Source organism: Photinus pyralis, unplaced genomic scaffold (genome assembly GCF_008802855.1).
Source record: "Photinus pyralis isolate 1611_PpyrPB1 unplaced genomic scaffold, Ppyr1.3 Ppyr1.4_LG10, whole genome shotgun sequence".
In the NCBI taxonomy this organism is placed as follows: Eukaryota; Metazoa; Arthropoda; class Insecta; order Coleoptera; family Lampyridae; genus Photinus; species Photinus pyralis.
Window position 1 is genome coordinate 17,623,103 of NW_022170250.1, and position 22,206 is coordinate 17,645,308.

At 38.5% G+C, this 22,206-nt stretch overlaps 2 protein-coding genes across 2 annotated transcripts in view; both read right to left on the bottom strand.

The window, feature by feature from the left end:
* LOC116161736 (anoctamin-4-like) overlaps positions 1–22,206 on the bottom strand; it is a 319,822-nt gene that overhangs the window by 180,512 nt on the left and 117,104 nt on the right. The window lies entirely within an intron of this gene.
* On the bottom strand, positions 64–21,389 carry LOC116161733 (clathrin heavy chain). Its single transcript, XM_031475188.1, is given in 14 exon segments — positions 64–650; positions 699–833; positions 836–923; positions 1,133–1,414; positions 1,465–1,597; positions 1,645–1,904; positions 5,648–5,974; positions 6,023–6,642; positions 10,031–11,838; positions 16,302–16,891; positions 20,122–20,386; positions 20,432–20,612; positions 20,660–20,885; positions 20,997–21,389. Coding segments are annotated over 14 exon segments (5,052 nt in total). The 5' UTR covers positions 21,042–21,389; the 3' UTR covers positions 64–558.

The following is a 22,206-nucleotide window of genomic DNA, read 5'->3' on the forward strand; positions in this document are numbered from 1 at the left end:
ATTCTGCGACTGCAATCGAACTTAAGGTTAAGGTCAAGTTTCGAGGTAGCAGCTAACAAACCGTTTTGATTTTTCATGTTTTTTATTACATTGTACGTACACTTCATCTACCTTCATTTCAAAAGTGCTAATATATTACAGGTCACTTAATAAGCGAGTGAACATTTACAAGTTTTACGGGAAAATTTCACTTAAGATCTACAAAACCGAGTTAAATTACTACAGTGTTCAGACATAAATAATCGGTACAAAAATTTAAACGATACTCTTTTATATAATAAAGCTATATATACCAACTTACCTTAAAAGGAGAGAGGAGATAAAAATTATCCAACTACCGGCCGATAGTTATTTGATATTTATAACACACAAATTTTCATAAACAATGATTTATATTAACGATAACAAATATATTTTATATCCTAAGTAAAATTAGGCGGAATATGTGGTTTTTTGATCGTTACAAAATTGAAATTAGATAGCACCAACGCTAACTGAGGACTATTGTCATTTACAATCCTATCCGTAAATTAACTGGAAATTAGTTTAGTATCTACATTACATACCGTAGCCTTGGTATGGCATTTGGGGGGCGTAGGCAGCTTGGGTGGGGTAAGCTTGTGGCGGCACGTATTGCTGAGGTGGAATGCCTGCAAAAGTCGACTTAAATTCGCCGACCCCCGTCTCAGTGCACCTACCCATCCCTGGTCCGGCCGTCAACATAAGTTGCGGTTCCGCGATCATCATGGGCTTATGCGTCTCCTCGGCGGACTCGCTCTCCCGTTGCGCCTCGCACTGTTCCAATCGCTCGACCTTCATCGTCAACTCCCGGTCACTTGAATCATGTACGGCATCGCGAAGTCCATTATGTTGTGTTTCCACGCCAGTTCCAAGATGACGTCAGGTTTGAGAAGGTCATAGCACTACAAGAGGCGTGACGTGGATTTTTTTCTTTTTTTTTTGAGTGGGTGGGGTTTCAGCCAAGGCTGCCAACCCCACTGTACATTTATATATATCCATGCCTGAACCAGGATTCGAACCAGGGACCCTTAGCACCACAGTTCAGCTTTAACTGAACTGCGCCACACGGGCCGGCAAACATGACAGCAAAAAAAAACAAGAGGGACATTACCTGATATAGACACGCCGCGAAGCAATCGAACGATTTCCTCTCGAGGAACCACGCGAGCAACTCCTCCGCGAGCTCGCCCTGACGCGACTCCGCCGTATACTCCATCGCGTCGCGGAACAGCTTATCCTTCTTGCACAGCTCGACGCTCTGTTTCCATCGGTTGTTCCCTTTGTACAGGTAGGCGGCGATGCGTCTAAATTCGGTTAGCTCGTGCTTTTCGAGCTTCTGCGCGAGTCCGATGTTATCGAAGTTGTCGAAGGCGTCGATCGACGTGCGCAGACCCTGAAACCTCGCGATTAGTCGCGCCAAATCGCGGCTCGACGAATAATTACTTGGTAATCCTCCTCGTCGATGAGAAGAGCGTTGAGCGCCTCGTTAATCGCCTTGTTATTCAAACTTTGAACGGAGCGCAGGTACGATTTGACCAGCTGTAAGTGGCCGGTTTTCGCGAAAAAGGAGACGGCTCTGAAAGCGCGAGAATGTGATACGGACTCGCTAGGCGGAATACCCACCTGGTGTGATCCATTCGCGGCGCCAAGACTAAGAGGAGATCGTTTAGGAGTAACGGCTTGTAATCCAAGTAGAACTGTATCGCTTTGTAGTAGAGCTCGATGTTGGCGACCTTTGTGATGATATCCTTGAAGTGACCTTCTCGCCACGCCTCGGTCGGGTGCGCCATCATCGCGAGCACGGCGTTATCGTACTCCTCGTATTTGTCGAATAGGAACACCAGTTCCGCCCACAAGTGCGCGTGCTCGGCTGCGCGTAGCACCTACAAAATCGCTTTAGTCCACACGACGGACAAACAATCGAAGGCAGCTCCCTTGTGGTTGCCATGTTGAAACGGGATTATATGATATCCAAAAGACTTTTAAGGGAGGCGCATGATATTGATGAAGTTGGGCAACAGAGAGATCGCCGCATCTTTTATTACTACTTAGCGAACGTGAACAAAAGTATGTCTGGCGATATCAAGAAACGTATTTGAGAAAACGTGCGCGGTTGCCACGATCTATCTCTTCGACCCTCTCTTCGTTCCGTTTGAGCCAGCTAAAAAAGTCGAAATGCGAGTTTTCTATTGGTTGTTAGGGCACACCGGCCGAGGTCATTTCAGAAAGGCCTGTTTCGGTTTTTCTAGCGGGAAAGATTAAAATAGCGAGAGAAGTGGGAGAGCGAGGATCGTAAGCCGAGCCAGCCCGTACCATTTAGGTACGAAACACTTTTTAGCAGCCTGATTCCTAGCACAGCCTTTTATTTACGAGTGGTAAAATACACGCAAGGGAACATTTTCGAGTCGGGGAACCGCTTTTTAAATAAAAACGTAAACTGACATTAAACTCATTGTGATAGGCACCGTTTTTTTGGGATCGCTAACCTTAAAGTTGAGTGACCTCTTTGGGCAGCGCCTTGTGGGATAAAGGAGAAGTAAGTGCATTTGAGTTTCCACAACCACCGAGCCGTAACAAATCACGTCCCAAGTGAAAATCAGTAGTTCCTCTGCTCAATGCACCACGCCACGACAACTCGCTTATAAATATATGATTGTTGTGTTGTTGCGTACGTTTTATTTGGTATCAGCACCTACACTAATGTTGGGTCACCCTGTATGTTTGTTTTTGTTAAGATTTCTTTAATCATGGAACATTTTTTTTTAAATAATCGCTTTATTTATTGTGAGCAGAGCTGGGTACTGCTCGCGAGCGTTAAAGCGCTCCAAGCGGAAAAAGCGCTTGCGACGAGCACTTTACGCAACCGTTTGGTGCTCGATACTCCTCGAGCGTTTAAAGTCCTCGGCGCTTGAGCACTTTTTCTGCCGACGAGCGGTTTTTCCGCTCATGAGCGTTTTTTTTTCCCCGCTCGCAAGCTCTTTTTTCGCTCGCGAGTGCTTTATCCGCTCGCGAGCGGTTTTTTCTGCCCCCGAGCACTTTTTCCGGTTTTTCGCTCGTGAGCGCTTTTAACCGCCCTCAAGCGCTGAAGGGTCAAGCGCCGCTCGCGAGCATTTTTTCCGCTCCCGAGCGCTTTTTCCGCTCTTGAGCGTTTTTTTCCGCTCACGAGCACTTTTCCCGAGCACTTTTAGGAGTGCTCGTCGCTCGAGCGGTTTTTTAGAACGCTCCCAGCGCTGATTGTGAGTGTGTCTAAATAAGGAAATAGCGGATCAGCGCGATAAAGTTTCATTATCGCTGCGTAAGCTAATTAATTTGGAAGATAAGCAGGTTTCGCCGGTAAAAAAACACAGATGGGCACCTTTTCATTCGGAGACGCTTGAATTTTGATAAAGGAGCAGAGGCGGAACAGGGGAGAATTTTTTAAATAGAAGACACGGACATCAATAGTGACTTTTTTGGTGGTGGACGTTTATCGTTGCTTTTGGTGGGCCTATATGGCAGTTAGCTGTCAATGAATTTGATTTTTGAAAGACAGTCAGTCTTTATAATCGTAAGGTTCTTGTTACAGAAGAAAGTTAGATAGATTTTTATTACGCCGTTTAAAGTGAAGCTTTAAGTCGAATTAAAGAGGTGAAGTTCGAGGTGTTGCGTTTATCGAGCGTTGATCGCGTAAGGGAGTTTTTCCATCATCAAAGAGCCACTACCACATCTGTAATTCAAACAAAGCCAGTGTCATCTAAATCCAGATTCAAGTAAAGTCAAACTCCACCTAGGGTACTTAAAACTTTATTTAAATTTAGTTTGTTCAGTTGAGTGCTTGTGCGTGGTGCTATGTACAGGGTGGCCAAATAAGAATGCGAAGTACTGTATCTGGGAACCTGTCCATCGTAGAGGCTGCGGTAAAAAAAGTTATTACTAAAACGGCCACGAGAAAAACCTGGTAAATATTTTTACTCAAAAATTGACAGTTTGTGGTCTTTGGTATCCTCCCATTCCAAAAGTAGAAATCTTAAAGTATTTGAAAAATTTATATGCAGGGTGTCGCAGATCGAGTGAGGTTGTATAGGCAGTACCCCTTAAAAAATGAACATTTCGATACAAAAAGAATCTTAGCTATGTAAGTGATGAATTTTTAGCCCACCTGAAACAGTCCGCACATACAGGGTGACCAAATAAGAATGCGGGGTGCTGTATCTGGGAACCTGTCCATCGTAGTGGCTTGCGGTAAAAAAGTTATTACTAAAACGGCCACGAGAAAAACCTGGAAAATATTTATAAGTTTCTGAAATGGCCGCTAGGGGGCGTAATTGCAATCTGGAATCTAAAAGTGATGTTTCTGTGAATTCCGCTATATTAACCTAACAAAAAATGCCCGGTCTTTGAAATCGACGATCATCTGAACCTTTTTTGTTTGACAATTATTGCTGCATCTCTAAAAATGAAGTGGTGGGGGGTATTCAAAGGTTTCCGTAAAGAACACCCTGTATCTTCGAAACGGCTGAGCCGATTTTAACAAACTCGGGTTAGTTCAAAAGAGCTATTCTTCAGCTACAAATATAATATTTGAAGTTTTGTTAGTTTCACATATTGCCGCTTGAGGGCTTTTTTCGACATTCGACAGAAATGGTTAATTTTCTCAAAAAAATTAAATGCATTGGTTCGGCCATTTCAGAAACTTAAAAATATTTTCCAGGTTTTTCTCGTGGCCGTTTTAGTAAAAACTTTTTTTTACAGAGGTTCTCAGATACAGTATCTCGCATTCTTAGTTGGCAACCCTGTACAAGCCCGGTGTGCTTTTCTTTCTTACAGCGTTATTGTTGAATTTAGATCGAATAAATATGGCTTTAAAAGAGAGTAAAGTACGCAGGAGATTGGTTCAGAAGAATGTTATTCTTAAAACGAAGAACATCATAAATCCTGTCACAAAGTAAGATCCAGCTGCTTATGGTGGAGCAACCGATAGAAAAGCAAAATATCAAAGAAGAATGTCGACGATTAAGTCAAAACTTGTATGTAAATGTTTAAATAATAATAAATAATAATAATGTACTTACCGTAGTTTCCTGTTATCACTTTTTTTGCCGGACATAATTTTGTTCACATTCGCTATAAAGCGGTACATGTGTAAATTTTCTTGAACAAAACACAAATTCTAAACCAAATTTTCAGAAAGTTGTCAAAGAGTTTCAAAGAAAGAAATCGATAGGGAAATTTAAAAAAGGTGTTTATGCAACTAACCTCTACGGCATTGCGATGTCGCAAGTAATGTACATAGATTTTGCAACGCTGAAAAGCAAAGGGGTGATTTTGGAGAAACATTGCCTGGTGGCTGATAGTAGCGCCAACTGTTGATGCAACTAACTCGTATGGCATTGCGTTTCAAAAACCACCAGTTTGATCTTTAAAACTGATTAATTTAACCAAAAGTCAATCACTAATTTTATATCTTGAGCTTATGCGGGATCTTGTACTATTAAAAAATAATTGAGTCATTCTCAAAAAACTTTGTAGCTGGTCAGTGGCGACCTCTATTGGTCGTCACTAATTGTACGCCACCCTTAATTTGTCAGTTCCCCGTTTGTATGCAATTCCAAAATGGCACCTCAACTTTCAATTTTGACAACTTTACCTTCGGTATATTAACGCGCGACCAGAACAGCTCCAAATGCTCCTTCATCTTCGCCGGCTTATATTTCGAATACAAAATCGCCAACTCGGTAAACATGCCCATATGCGCGCGCTCCAAGCCCAAGGCGGCCTCCAGCAGCCCGATCAGCTCCTCGAAGTAGCCGCGATCCTGATAGTAATTAATGAGATCTTGCAGTTCGTCGGCGTGCACGACGATGTGCATTCCGCACATTTGCGCCAATCGGAATTCCTCGGCGTCGACGCAAGCGAAACAGACCTCCTTCCACGTGCGCGTGCTGTTCGCCTTGCGCGCGCTATCGACGGCGCCCTAAAACCCGATTACTGAATGAACGTCTTCGCAATTTGGCATACTCACTTGGAATTCCTTAAGGTGAACTAACGTAATAGCTAAACGGGCAAAGTTTGAAACGTTATTATACAACAATTTCGCGGCATCGTACATTTTATCATCGAAACACCGGTCGCCGATCTTCTGTATGTCTGCGTGATTGGGCCCGCTAATAAATTCCTCTAGATCGGCGAGTCGGCCCGTTTTCGCGTACGAGTAAATAAGTTCGGACTCGATGTAACTCTCTCTCGCCTTCTTGCGCGCCATCTGCAGGTATCTCACCATGTCCTCCCAAGAGTTCGTCTTGGTCGCGGTCTCGACGACGTCCATGTAAGCGCTCGGATCGTCGGCCTTGATGTACGAGTCGATCGCCTCCTTGACCAGACCCTGGTTCAGTTGCGCCTTCGCGAGCTGACTCCAGACGGCGGGCTCGTTGCACCGCTCGGCGAATTCGTAGGCGCGATCGAGATTGTTAACCTGATCGATCAGGACCTGTATGGCGGACGTGTTCACGTCGAACTTTTTGAATATTGCGAACGCCTCCTCGTATAGGTGATTGTTGATTGCGATGTTCGCTATATCGGGCGCGTCGTAGTTGTCTAGGCGGTTGATGTAGTCCATTACTCGGGTCGCGTCGGCTTTAATGGCTGCAAATTTAAAACAGTTGCTGTACGACTTGAGGGAAGGAAAAGTGTGTTGAGGTCTGCAAGTTTATATGAAGTACCTAGCACTCTCCTGAAGTTAGTATGAATTATGAAAAATTAAATGAAATTCACAAAAATTGAAGGAAGTGGACACGTGCCCCCCCCCCCCCCCCTCACAAACCTCCTACCTCCACGACGACAGATATCTATTATATCCCACATTGCAAACGGTTTGAAGTATTAATTTAGAATTCGAGGAGGGGAGGGAGAGGGGGTTATAAAACACTACTTCTTGACGTCAAATGGACACTTCCAAGATGGTTTAGTAAATTTTGTAATGGAGAGGGGGATCATGTGATACCTTATTTTGAAGGTCTTTTTATTCGCAGTCCATGAGTCTCCACTGCAATGGCGCTGCGGAAGATGCACGGCGCCTAAAAAGACCTTCAAAATGAGGTATCACATGTCCCCCCCCCTCCCCATTTAAAACAAAACCTTAAAGATTTTTTTTATTGTTAAAAATTAAATATTCAAAAAACAAGTTTGTTTTCGTTGTTTCCATTTTCAAAAATACGGAATAATTAAGAATCAATTAATTTTTAAAAATCAAAGTCTCAATTTAACAACGAAAAAATCGTTGGATTTCTTGGATTTTTGAAAATTAAAATAACAAAACCAAGCTTTTGAAAATTAAAAAAATCTCAACTGAGGAAACATTTTTTTTATTATTCCAAAAGTATTCAAAATTAAAATAAATTTAAAAATCCTGAAGTTGCAAACAAAAAGATCGTGAAGATTTCAATCATTCCATAATTTTGAAAATCATTAATTCCAGATTTTTTAAAAATGACAACGAAATCGGACTTGTTTTTTGAAATTAAAAAATTTTCAAGTTGAAAACAAAAAACTATTATTCCATATTTTTGAAAATGAAAATAATGAAAACAAACATTTTAAAAAAATTCTCGACAACGAAAAATCATTAATTTAAAAATATTTTGTATTCTTGAAAATAGTTTTCCGTTTTGTTTTTCTGATTTTCAAAAATATGGAATAATTAGAAATCTAACGATCTTTTCGTTGTCAAATTGAGATTTTAAATTTTAAATCTGCAATTTTTCATTGTCGGCTGAAGAATTTTTCTAAATTTTCAAAACTCAAGTTTGGTTTACGTTATTTTCATTTTCAAAAATACGAAATAATTTGAAATTAATGATTTTTGTTGTCAAGATGACATTTTTTAATATTGTCAAAAACCAAGTTCTTCATTTTCAAAAATGAGAAATAATTTGAGTTGATGAATTATTTCAAATGGTTCAAAATGAAAATATCGAAAACAAACTTGATTTTTGAAAATTCAAAAAAACATTTACTTAGTTAACGAAAAAATTGTGAATTTCCAGTTTCGTAATTTTGAAAATGAAAATAAACTTGGTTAATGACATTTAAAAATATTTCAATTTGACAACGAAAAAATCGTGATTTTTAATTATTCCATATTTTTGAAAATAATAAAATTTCCAAAAATACAAAATACTTTATTTTCATTTCCAAAAATACGGAATAATTAGAAATCTAACGACTTTTTATTGCCAAATTAAGTATTTTTTAATGTTTAAAAACTTCTTCCTTTCGTTATTTTATACAATACGAAAAATAAAAATTTTCAAAAATACGAACTAGAAATTTAACGATTTTTTTTCGTTAACAAGTTTTGAAACACGAAATAATTAATAATCCAAGGATTTTTTTTCCGAAGTTAAGGATTTTTTTGATTTTTCGTTTCGTTTCGTTATTTTTAATTTCGAAAATACGAAAATTTTACAATCGAATGGCTTTTCGGCGTCAAGATGAGAATTTTTTTTCATTTTCAAAAATCAAGTTTGAGTTTTATTTCATTTTGAAAAATACATTTAACGATTTTTTTGACAAAGTTGTTTAAATATTCAAAAAACAAGTTTGTTTTCGTTATTTCCATTTTCAAAAATACGGAATATTTTAAAATCCAATTATTTTTCGTTGTCAAGATGAGTATTTTTGTAAATTTTCGAAAAGTATGTTTTGGATATTTTCATTTCTAAAAATACGGAATAATTTAGAAATCTAATGACTTTTTGTTGCCAAATTAAGTATTATTGTAATTTTCAAAAATACGGAACTAGAAATTCGATTTTTTTCGTTAACAAGTTTTGAAATCCGAAATAATTAAAAATTCAAGGATTTTTTGCAAATTTTTTTCTGATTTTTGAAAATCAAGTTTCGTTTCGTTATTTTTAATTTCAAAAATACGAAAATTTTACAATCGAATGGTTTTCCGGCGTCAAAATAAGCATTTTTTTAAAATTTTCAAAAATCAAGTTTGGGATATTTGATTTCATTTTGAAAAATACATTTAACGATTTTGTTTGACAATGTTCTTTAAATGTTCAAAAAACAAGTTTGTTTTCGTTATTTCCATTTTCAAACTAATTTTTAAAAATCAAAGTCTCAATTTGCCAACGAAAAAATCGTTCGATTTTTAAACATCTCGTATTTTTGAAAATTAAAATAAGAAAACCAAACTTGTTTCTTGAAAATTAAAAAAAATCTTAACTTCGTTATTTTTATTTTCAAAAATAAGAAATATTTTGAAATCTAATGATTTTTGGTGGCACAATATTTTAAATATCTTATTCCCCTGATGTTGTACAGGCTAAAAGCAGTACGAAAGTAAGCAAGTACATTTCTTAGGTTTTCAGTGGCTCTTTTTCCTTCGTTACCAATGAAGACCCTAGAGCTACTCTCGTGGTAATGCGAGGGCAATTCTTGTTTGTATTTTGAATTTAAAATGTTTTTAGCGTTTTAATTAAATTTCACTCCCATCCATTTCTTGGGTCTGACAGCGAGTGTTTTTGTTAAGTAGGCCAGTTTATCCCAAACCTGTTCACGACGTTTAAAATTCAAAGGTTGGTGTAAAGTTCAAAGGTTACTTGCCAAGATGAGAATTTTGTTTTTTGATTAAAAAAAATCAAGCTCTGCTGCTATTTTTATTTTCAAAATAATAATTAGAAATTAACGTTAGTTTCTTTTAGTTATTTTTATTTTCAAAAATAATAATTAGAAAAGGTTCTTGTGTTGCCCAGTTAATGATTATTTTGAACGTTTAAAAATCAAAATTCGATTCGATTTTTATTTTCAAAGAAATATTTTGAAATCTAATGATTTTTCAAAATTTTTTTAAATTTTCAAAAACCAAATTTGACTTCAATTTTTCAAAAACAAAAAATCTCAATTTGGCAACGAAAAAAGAGAAGATTTCTAATTATTCCGTATTTTTGAAAATGAAAATAACAAAACCGAACTTATTTTTGAAAATTTAAAAAGAATTAATAAAATGAAAAAAAAAACTTACCTGTAAGAATTAGCAAGTTTTGAAGATTGCGATGATCGGAGAATACGGAACTATCCAAAACGATCTTCTCCAACAGTTCGATTAATTCGTTCGGCAGATCGGCCGTCATGAACGCCTTGACCGTTACGGAGATGTCTTCGGGATCTTGAGTCTCGTTCAGGGCGGTCTGTACGACTTGATCGATGAGCTGTCGACGGTAGGGGTTCTCCTCGTTCAGGACCTCCGCCCAGAGTTCGCCCTCGCGTCTTTTAACGAGATAGCGCGCCTCCGACTTGAAAAGCGAATTTTCGTTGCAGACGGCGATCAACTCGCGATCGCACAGCCCCCGCTCGTATGCGACGCACGCGAGATGCGGATCGCGCTTCTCGCAGTAGCGGCCGACGACGCGCGAGTCGTACCACTGGTTCTCCTTCAGGAAGCGCTCGGCGTTGTTGTTCGAGTCTATGTAAATTTTCGCGAGCGCGTTGTGAGTGGCGGGCTCGACGCAGCCCTCGTGAACGCGACTCTCGAGCCAAGGCAGCAGAAGTTTCAGTCGGTTGCGTTTTTCGACCTCCTCGACCAGCTCGTCGGTGGAGAACTGGCCGCGAACGACGAGAATTAAATTTTTTATTATATCTTCGGAACAATCTACGTCTAATAAACCTCCAACGACAACCGGCAATCGGCTGGGATTCACTTTTTGAACATAAATCTCGATGTACTTCTGCAACGAGTTGCGATACAAATATAAAACTAGATCGTGCACGAAATCGAAACGATCGCACACGATAATCAAGGGCAACTGATCGGTGAGTTTCGCCTCCTTAAGGAAGTTCTTCACGCGCTCCGGATTGTAGCAGTTGCTCTCGCGACAGATACGCTCGACCTCCTTAATCTGGCCGGTCTTGCAGGCGGCCTGGATGTACTTGAAGTGGACCTCTTCGTCCTGACTGAAGTTCACGATCGAACCGAGGAAGTAGAATAGTCCCTCGTAACTTTTGAAGCTCTCGAATAGGTCGATCAGTGCCTTCGTCGTCAACTGCTCGTGATACTTCGTCGCTATTTGCACGCAGATCTGCAGGTTTTGGCGAATGTTGGCGGTGAGCATCGCCTTCAGGCATTCCAAACTGTCTTCGACGCTCAACGTGCCGAAGAAGCCGATCAGCCAGTCGGCGGGTAGGAGGTGGGTGTGGACGACCGCGCGTTTTATATCGTACAGGTCGGTGTAGTGTTCGAGGGCTCTCTGCAGTAGGCCGGCCTTCTCGCAGAGCTGCGCGATGTGCGGGCGATCGTAGTGCGTGAACATGTTGTTGCCCAAGATGGCGTCGGCAACCTGCGGCGCCGACATTAGGTTGATTTCGAGAAGTCGCGTCTGCAGGTGTCCCTCGGTCGGGCGATTCTGCTTGAGAGCGTCCAGCAGAAAGGCGGTGCACTGCTGCACCATGTTCTGTTCCATAAAAATGTCGACAATCTGATTGATATCGGCCAGGGGCTCCTCGTCCCCCACCAACATAGCTGCAAAGGTGGCGCCCTGATCGGGATTCGTTCGCATCACCGTACGAAGTAGGTAAATGTAGTCGGGCGTGTACGGCACTTTCTTCGTGTACAGCACGATCTTTTGAAACTGACCGGTTTCGGCAAAGGACTGGATGACCTTGGCAGGGACGTTCGCCCTCAGATACACGGATAAAGCTAAAGTCGGATCGCACTGTTTCACAAGGTCGCCCAATTCTTCGGAACACTCCAGCTTGTCCTCTTTTAACCATTTTTCCAAAAGCTGTTTGCGCCCTTGCAAAAGTACGGGCTTGCAGAGTTCCAAAGACTCATACCTTTAAAACAATAAAATCAACCCTCTTTTTTTAGACGCGTATTCGATTATGAACGAATGAGTGTGCCAGCATGAAAGAAGAAGTGGGTCACGCCGCAGACGATTTCATCCTTGATTAGAATAATGTGGACCATTCATTTAATTTGATAAAACATTTAAATTGTATGAAATCTGCAGGTGCTCTTTTGCTAAGATTTTTGTATAAACCTGAACATGTGAGATACAATTCGATAAGAGAACAATTCGAAAAAACTTACCTTGCAGTGGTTGCTAATATATGCATTTATGTTTCTAAAAATTACCGATTTCGGTTACTACCATCCTCGGACTTGTTTGGACATATTACCCCGCACGCAAGCGGTCGACAAATAAAATACGCAATATTAAAATTATTTAGTTTTTTTTCTTAATTTATTTATTTAAGGCAAAAACCACTTCTTTCTTCTTTAAGCATTTTCAAATAAATCACCAATCAACGACGTAAAGCACCTTCCAATGCGTTATCAGCGACAAAACACGTGCGTTAATCAATTTTCGCCTGATAAAACTTCTTATCGCAAACGACCAGATGTGTCTTACCTGTAACAGCTTATCCAAATTGAATAAATTACAAAAGCGATCGAATTTTAAACAAAAATTACGCATTTACCAACAATTCTAAAAAGAAAAACAAATGCGGAAATACAAATTCAAATGAAACGCCCCAACTCTGTGCTTATTTCGGAAATAAGTCCACCTGATTTACTTAATAAATTAAAATATTGTCATATACGGGGTGGCCCGTTATTATTTTTGGTGTGTAGACCGAAATAACGTCTAAATGACGTTGTTTACACAACATTATTATGTCATTTGACAGGTCTATTTGACAGATTTGATGTCATTGAAAAAAATAATTTATTGTGGGAGAGGGGACCTGAAGGCCGCCTGGCATACATTCAAAATCTACGATATGCAAGAAGAATCAAGACCTTAGAGAAATTCTCAGAAATATTACATTTTACCTTCCTCCAACATCGCCAGTAGACGTTCTATTTCCCCTTTATGAATACCCTCTTCCGACACTTCGCTTTCAAGATATTCGCTTCGAGTTCAGCAATAGATATGTCTTCTTCAGACAATCATTTTGCCTTTGACAAACCGTTTTCGAGATATGCGGCCTCAAAGTTTTGCCATCACCAATGAATATAATTCTTCGAGACGCCTCTTTGCCCTTTGTGAGTACCCTGCTTCCGACAATACGCTCTTGAGATATAAGGAATTATAACCGATCACGATAAGGGGCCGAGGAGAAGGACTATGGTTGGTAAAAATTCCTTTCATTAGAGTACCACGAAGGATAAAACCAAGTCTCCCCTGAAGGGTAATCAAAAAAAAGGGCGGCAGTTGGTAGAGAACAGTTCCTTTTATTGGGACCTTCAATTAGAATACAATGACAGATAAAATCCATTTCACCCATAACACATAACATTGAAAAGTGGAATAATACGTTCGGGTTATCGTTCAAGTTTGCGTTAACGTTTGGATTAGCGTTCATGTTTTGGGTTCGATTCGCGTTTTAGCAAGATTGGTCGCCGTTCAAAATTCAAAGGTTGGTCGACATTCAAAGTCCAAAGTTTGCTCGACATTCAAAGTCCAAAGTTTGGTCGCCGTTCAAAGTGCAAAGGTTGATCGCCATTCAAGACCCCATTTTGTGGTGTCATATTTCATTTTTAAGGTTACCAGGGGACAACGACCCAGTTTTGTGATGTCATATTTCATTTTCAATGTCAACAAAGTTCAATTACCTTATTTCTTGCGGTATCATATTTCCTTATTTAGCTCATGAAAGGTGAATGGTGGTGCCATATTTCATTTTCGAGTTTAATGACTCCTTTTTTGTAGTCAAGAGCAATACTCAATTTGTGTAAGCCATATAAGGCCGATTCTAACTCAACTCCATGTAAAGTCCCATAAGGTGCTTTGCTAGTGTCAATGCCATTTGAAAGTGACGTTAAAAACTAAATAGAGTTCTAAAGGTTGACTACCCAAACAAATAAAAGTCCTAACGATTTATCGGAGGGATGGAGGTGGAGGGTGTGTGTGATGCCATTGCAAGAAGTTTGAACTTTGGGGAGGAGTAGCAATCATTAATCCCCCAGCACATCGGATAATGCTAATAATGTCATAGTCAAACAAAGGATAGTCATATAGAAATGTCCATGTAGGTGAAATTCCGATGACGTTATAGTTATAGGTGAATTTCGAAATTAAATTAGTGTAAAGTTTAAAGTTCAAAGTTTGCTCGCCGTTTAAAGTTCAAAGGTTGGTGCAAAGTTCAAAGGTTACTTGGCATTTAAAATCCAAGTGTTGGTCGCCAAGTCCAAAGTTTGCTCTGGTCTACAATCGATTAAGGTTGTACGCAACACTTGCAACTTCAAGGCCAGACGACAATAAAACTTGCAACGTTTTGTCTGTATTATGTCGTTAGTTTCACTGAAATCCCTCCATTAACACTTTTACAATTATGAATTAAAATCGGATTCACTCTTTACGATGACCCTGCATATTGACGAAATGGTAATCAGTTTCTTAAAATATGCCAATTGCTTTCAACTAGTTCAATGGCGTCCGAAAAGGATACTAGAAAACAAGTATACCTTCTTGGAGAAAGTGAGAGAGAACATTAATTCAACTTGTAGTACTTGAAAACATGAAAATGTGATCGGCGTGTATTGCGTATTGAGCAAACAGAGAAAATAATCTTTTAATTGCAGATTGGACTGTCCACACCACTACCACGAACTCTGATTCAATGGATTGGAGTGTAATGGGTTACACTGGCACTAATTGGGCCTTGAATGGCGACCAAACTTTTAACTTTGAAAGGCGACCAACTTTTGGACTTTCAACAGCGAGCAAACTTTGAACTTTAAACGGCGACCAATCCTACCGAAGGGCGAATCGAACCCAAAGCGTAAACGCGAACCGGAACGTTAACGAGAAAGCGAACCCGAACATGTAGGACTTCCACGACTCTAGGAAAATTCCCCTAAAAGTAGTTCAAAACCGCAGAAGTAGATCCAGACGGCCGGCCAAAACGCAAACAGGAGCACATTTTTTGAATGAATTATTTCTTGATGCTTTTTTTGAAAGTGAATAGTACACGCGGCAACCAACTGGTCTAAAATTTGTAGCGTATTTTCCACATTGTCAATTCACAGAAAGGTGACTTCAAAATTCAAGTACGATTTTTGTTATCGGCTTGTGCGATGAGTGGGAATTGTTTGTTTGTTTTATGTGGGAGCGTAAAATATTTGTGGAATTTGTTTTTGAATTGCCATAATCCTTTATTAACGATGCATTTGTTGAAAGATGGCATAATTGGGTTTTGAGTCAAAATAAACAGGGTAAACTCTCAGGCCTCCACGGGTAAGGTTGCCACTAAATCGACTGAGCTCTAACCACACACAAATGATATACAGGGTTAAAATTTGGTCTGGAACACTAAATATATCTTCAAAACAACATTTTTTAAAGAAGCTTTTTATGGTATCCAAAATTATAAAAAGTTTGCTACCAATCTATGTACTACGGACTCCAGTACATAACGGCCTTGGTAATTCATTTCCGTGAAAAATGGTGGCACAATATTTTAAATATCTTATTCCCCTGATGTTGTCGTACAGGCAACAGTAATAAAGTAAGCGAGTACATTTCTTAGGTTTTCAGTAGCTCTTTTTCCTTCGTTACCAATGAAGACCCTAGAGCTACTCTCGTAGAATTTGAAATGTTTTTAGCGTTTTAATTAAATTTCACTCTCATCCATTTCTTAAGTCTGACAGCGAGTGTTTTTGAAGTGGGCCAGTTTATCCCAAACCTGTTCACGACCAGATTTTAGTTTAAAAGAGAAAAAAAAAACTAAGTAATTTTAACATTTTCTTATTTTTAATTATCGCCGGCCGCGTACGGGGTACCGTGTAAAAACAAGCTTTGCAATGTTTTGTTAATTTCCATCTAATGTGTTTTGGAATACCTTTTTATTATTATTAATCAATGCGGGAAGTGTACAAGGAGGGATTAAAACAATTCTAAGTTTCTATTATAACCTGTAAGCGAGCTGGACAGGTGGATACCATTGCACACAGCGTTACAACAATCGCGCCCAACGTGGGGCCACATTATTTATTTAGCGCCCAACGTGGGGCACAGCAGTGCAACGTACGAAGTACAGTGTACATTAGGACGTCAGAACTTTTTTTTAATATCTGGTTTGAGCTAGACAGCTGTTCTGTCCAGAATTTGGCACCTGCTTTTTTCATGCAATGTATAAGACACTTTGAATAAAAGTAAAACCAAAGCTGGTACAAAAAATTTGTTTTGAGCATGCGTAACTTAACAGTTTAATTTAATAGAATTAAGTGATGGGTGATTTCACTACTTACGAGGGTGCAAAACAAAATGCAGGTGAAGTGAATTACAAACCTGTTTAGTTGTCCTTGATCGAGAAGAATTCCGAAATATTGAAGCAAGGGACTGTTTTGTCCCGCAGGTGTCGGAACCTGCTGAAACATTTGAATCGTGGCGGGCGTCCGCAGGATACCCTTGGGCGCGTTGGCGGCAACTTTCGCCGCCTCCGTATACTGGCCATTTTGGAAAAGCAACTGGAACTTGCTAACGAAAAGCTCCTCGGCGCCGGCAAGATTATTACGTACGGCCAGCCTCAACGCCAAGTCGGCGTTGTGCAGTACCGTGTTTACATATCTTATTATGTTATCCTCGTCGACGGTTACCGACAAAACTTGACCCCTCCGATTTACGCCTATAATTCCGCCGGTCGACTCGTGCGTCGCCGTCACGAAGATCGTCTCGCTCGAGATGCGGTTCATGTATATGCAGGTTCCGCTTTCGATGTCGTACATGTGGATGTAGCCGTACTTCGTTATTAGGTAGATTACATCGTATTTTACCGAGATTTGCATCGCGACCGGGAAGTCGTTTTGCGCCTCGGGCGGGAAGAAGACGTCGACAGTTTTCTTGGGGAACGGTTGATTGCCGGCGGGGCTTTGTCCAACCTAAAAAGTGCGTTGTTCGTAAATCCGTCACCATCTGCGCGAGGGACAAATACATTCCAGTGTATTAGTACCATCACAGATGTAAATGAACTCCAGATATAGCAGACATAGAGAAAATATACCTCTATAAGGACTTTTGCGCATGCGCACATTAATTGTAAAGATTTTTCTTGAATCTTTTAATATCATCCATGGTATGTTACGTTATTGAAAAGAGAATTTAATATGCTATCTTTTAGAGTAAAATCTACAGGGTGTTCCAATTAAAAAAATTTGGTTAGGTCCGATAGTTTTCACCTGGCCCCGTTTAAAGAATAAGTAAATGCGACCAGGTAAAAAATTATTGGACCTAACCTCATTTTTTTAAATGGAACACCCTGTAAATTTTAATCTAAAAAAGATAGCATATTAAATTCTCTTTCAAAAATATAACACAACATTCAAAAATCACTTTTTGATTTTTTGAATCACTTGAATTTTTTTAAATATCCATATATTAAGTTATTGAAAAGGGAAGTGAATAGACTATCTCTTGAATTAAAATCTACAGTGTTCCAATTTAAAAAGTTTGGTTAGATCCGATAGTTTTCACCTGGGCCCGTTTAAAGAATAAGTAAATGCGATCAGGTAAACAAATTATTGGACTTAACCTCATTTTTTTTTTAATGGAACACCCTGTAGATTTTAATAAAACAAAGATAGCATATTAAATAATCTTTCAAAAACATAACACAACATTCAAAAATCACTTTTTGATTTTTTTTTAATATCCTAAGTTGTTGAAAAGAGAAATTAGGTCCAATAACTGCTTACCGGACCCCATTTACAGAATAAGTAAATGGGACCAAAAAAATTATTGAACCTAACTTAATTTTTTTTAATGGAACACCCTGTAGATTTAAATCTAAAAAGATAGCATTATCAAATTCTCTTTCAAAAATATAACACACAAAATCACTTTTGAATTTTTGGAATCTCTCGAACTTTTTTTAGAATTTTTTTGAATATCATCCATATGTTATGTCAGGCAAGTTTTATCTGACCCCATTTACATAATAAGTGAATGAGATCAAGTAACAAAAATTATTGGACCTAACCTCATTTTTGTAAATGGAACACCCTGTAGATTTTTATCTAAAAAGATAACCTTACTAAATTCTCTTTCAAAAATATAACACACAATTCAAAAATTACTTGAATTTGTTTTTACATATCCATATATTAAGTTATTGAAAAGGGAAGTGAATAGACTATCTCTTGAATTAAAATCTACAGGGTGTTCCAGTTAAAAGAAGTTAAAGAATAAGTAAATGCGACCAGGTAAAAAAATTATTGGACCTTACCTAATTTTTTTAAATGGAACACCCTGTAGATTTTAATCAAACAAAGATAGCATATTAAATAATCTTTCAAAAATTTAACACAAAATTCAAAAATAACTTTTTTTAAACATCCATATGTTAAGTTACTGAAAAGAGAAATCAATATATTATCTCTTGAATTAAAATATGCAAGGGTTTCATTACAATATTTTTTTAGGTACGATAACTAACCCTGTTTACAAAATAAGTAAATGGGTCCACGAAAAAAAATTCTTGAACCTAACCTCATTTTAAGAATATTAAATTCTTTTTGGAAAATATAACAAACATAAAATTCAAAAATCACTTTTGGATTTTTTGAATCACTTGAACCTTTTTTGAATTTTTTTTAATTGTTGTATTTGCGTCACTTGAATTTTTCTTTAATATCATCCATGATACATTAAGTTAATAAAAAGAAATTAATACGCTATCTTTTTCGATATTAAATATGCAGGGTGTTGTCCCGTTTAAACAAATTTGGTTAGGTGCGATAACTTCTTTACCTGATCCCATTTAAGTACAAAATACGTAAATGCGACTGGATAAAAAAATTATTGGACCTAATCTCATTTCGGAGCACCCTGTAGATTTAAATCTAAAAAGATAGCATATCAAATTGTCTTTCAAAAATATAACATACACAAAATTCAAAAATCACTTTTGGATTTTTTGAATCTCTTGAACCTTTTTTTCAATATCATCCATGATATGTTAAGTCAGGCAAGTTTTATCTGACCCCATTTACAAAATAAGTGAATGAGATCAAGTAACAAAAATTATTAGACCTAACCTCATTTTTTTAAATGGAACACCCTGTAGATTTAAATCTAAAAAGATAGCATATCAAATTCTCTTTCAAAAATATAACATCCACAAAATTCAAAAATCACTTTTGGATTTTTTGCATCTCTTGAACCTTTATTTCAATATCATCCGAGATATCATCCATGATATGTTAAGTCAGGCAAGTTTTATCTGACCCCATTTACAGAATAAGAGAATGAGATCAAGTAACAAAAATTATTAAACCTAACCTCACGTTTTTAAATGGAACACCCTGTAGATTTTAATCTAAAAAGATAGCATATTCAATTCTCTTTCAAGAATATAACATTAAAAAAATTCAAATTTCATTTTTTGAACCTTCTCTGAATTTTTTTTAAACACTACTATTCAGGAATTTTCGGTAATATTCATATTTTACAAAATATACTATACTATTCTATACTAATTACAATACACCAAAGACCGAGTCAATCTTATGTTAATTTAAAAAACAATAAAACGCATCTGAGTTGTAAATTGTTTATTTAACAAACATAAAAAACCAAAAAACGTTCAGTCCAAATACGACACCTACAAAACAAAACTCAAAAATACAAATGAGAGTTCAAAACCTTCACAACAACGCAGAAAATTCCATTGTGCGGATCTTAAAATTTTATATCTGCTGATTTATGGTAAATATTCACTTCAATTTCTGATGTGTGAATATTGGTTCTTTACCAAGGCAATTATTTTTGGAAATATTGCAAAATTCAGTTGAAATATTCGCAACTCACACTATCTATGGTATGTTGTTATTGATTAAATGGGTCACCCTGTACATTGCCTCTCTCAGGGCCAAACCTAAACCCCACAATTAAAATGATTAAATGCCAACATTTTAGTTGCGCTAGCTACAAGAGTAAACATTTACGTGTTCCGATACCCGTATGCCAAGAGCTATCTAGAGTATATTTACATCTGCGCCGCAAGTGATTGTCATCTATTGATGTGCACTAGCCACTTCCCAGTACAAAATGTCAAAAAGAAAATTTAGGATACGACACATTAGGTACTGCCTACTTCGCACGCGTGACTTACCTCGATGATGTGCAGTTTGCCTCCTTGCATAGATCGCACGGCAAAACAAAAGAGAGTCGACGGTTCCGGATTTCCCTCCTGTTTGAATGTCGCGAACGAGGCGGCGTGGCCCTCGATCGGTTGCGAGCACTTCCGTTCGACCGAATATAATTGCATGGCGCCGACGACTCGACTTTGCTGGGCACTTATTCCGACCAACAGTAGCCAGTTTTGCTTCGGATCGGTGCGATAGTTAATAATTTGGCAACCGTTCAGTGACGAGTGTCTACAATTAACGGTTAGATACGCTCACACTTTCTTTGGGACTTACCGATCGAACATTTTGACAGGTGTCGAGTCGCCCTCCATCGACCAGTGAAAGACCGAGGCTTCAGTGACTAACGCTAGCGTGTTTAGAGATATCCACTTCCAGAAGACGACATCCTCGGTCATCGTATGGGCTTTCATTTTAGACTTCATTTCGATATTGAATATTTGCAAGGTCTTTTGTGCTAAAAACAACAATTGTTCACGCGCGGAAACCCAAGTCTACACTTACCTTCGATTCCGGCTTTACCCTTAAGCGCAATAACCTTCGATGCCGGATTCATAATGGCACTTTCCGCCGTGATAGGCCTTCGTATTGGATTCCCCGAGTCGGCCATATCGATAATAACCACCTGCGACGTTTCGCCGACCTTCTCCCGTACGCATATAAACTTATCGCTCTCCATCGTGAGCGTGGCAAAGGATATGTTCGCAACATTAATTCCGACGTTGGTAAGCTAAAGCAGAACGCGAAATTAGCCGGTTTCGCCCGTTTTCGAAGAGGGGGGCGCTTTACACCCCCTTTAAAGAGAAAACAAAAAGTAATCAGATATTTAGGGGCGGATTACCTGCAGATGTTCCTGGAAACGAATCGGCAACAGTTGCTGCGACATGTTGCCGTTTTTATTAATTAACTTCAATCTTCAACAATGGTTTTAAACAAATTCGGTTTATTTTAATTAAAATAAAATTAAAAAACAAGAATATCGTATTTGTGTTTCGGTGCCTGCCACTTCGAATGTTGAAACACCCAAGATGGCTGCTCCAAAGGGAGATAGTGGGGAGCGTATTCCTACGCCGACATTTTGATAACTGTAAATAACACTATTACGTTAACAAAAAGGGTACCGTACACCTCAAATGGGCCAACGAAATTATTCAGGTAAACTGCACGTTTATATTGTAGATAGTTAATGCCGCGGTACTAATTTCGATCGGTACTACTTTTCGTTTATCATCAAAAGCCACATGGCACATTTGCAACGTCACTATCTCTGAATCAGGTCAGTGGTGGGTGCCGAGTCGGGTCGAAGGGGCACCGTAATCAATAAATATTTTAAGATTGAATTTCACGCATTCGTACGTGTGAAAATTCAAACTGCTTTAATCTTCTTCATCGGGGTGACAATCGATTCGCTTACGCTCCGTTTTTAAATTATAAGCGCCGGTAGACCGAAGTTTTTGCTTTAGCATGAAAACATTCTGCTCCACATATTCAAATTATGATTTATTTATGCACAATTAATTATTAAAATTCACCGGAAATAAGACTAACAACGAGAAACTAAATTAAAACGGTCTTTAAATAACAGTTATTTTCACTTACTGGTATTCGCGCGTAAATTTATATCACGAGCGCGGCTTTCACTATTTATTACTTCGACACTCATCATTCCACCATAATTCAATTTGCTTAAATGCAAACAAAAAACTTCTAGAGAAGTTTCCAATCAGGCATTTTATATTTTATTCCTTATCGCCTTGATGGCGACTTGATGGCGCTTTGATATCGGTTTCCCACGCGGAATAGGCAGGTTTGAATGGTCCCCATTTTCTTTAGGTCTACGAGGGAGACTCCGAAATAAGTGTGTTTAAAAAAACGCTGATCGGTTTCCATGTAGTTCCCACTACTTTTTTGGAAATTTTCTGCTTTCCATTCATGTTACGTTGAAAGAACCCTTTGGAGTCGTATGCCGCTTCAGTGCTCGCCGTAATTCCTCCATGTTTCCCACTTTGCCTTCTGGCTCTGTTGTATTATGCGGCAGATGTTTTTTTGGC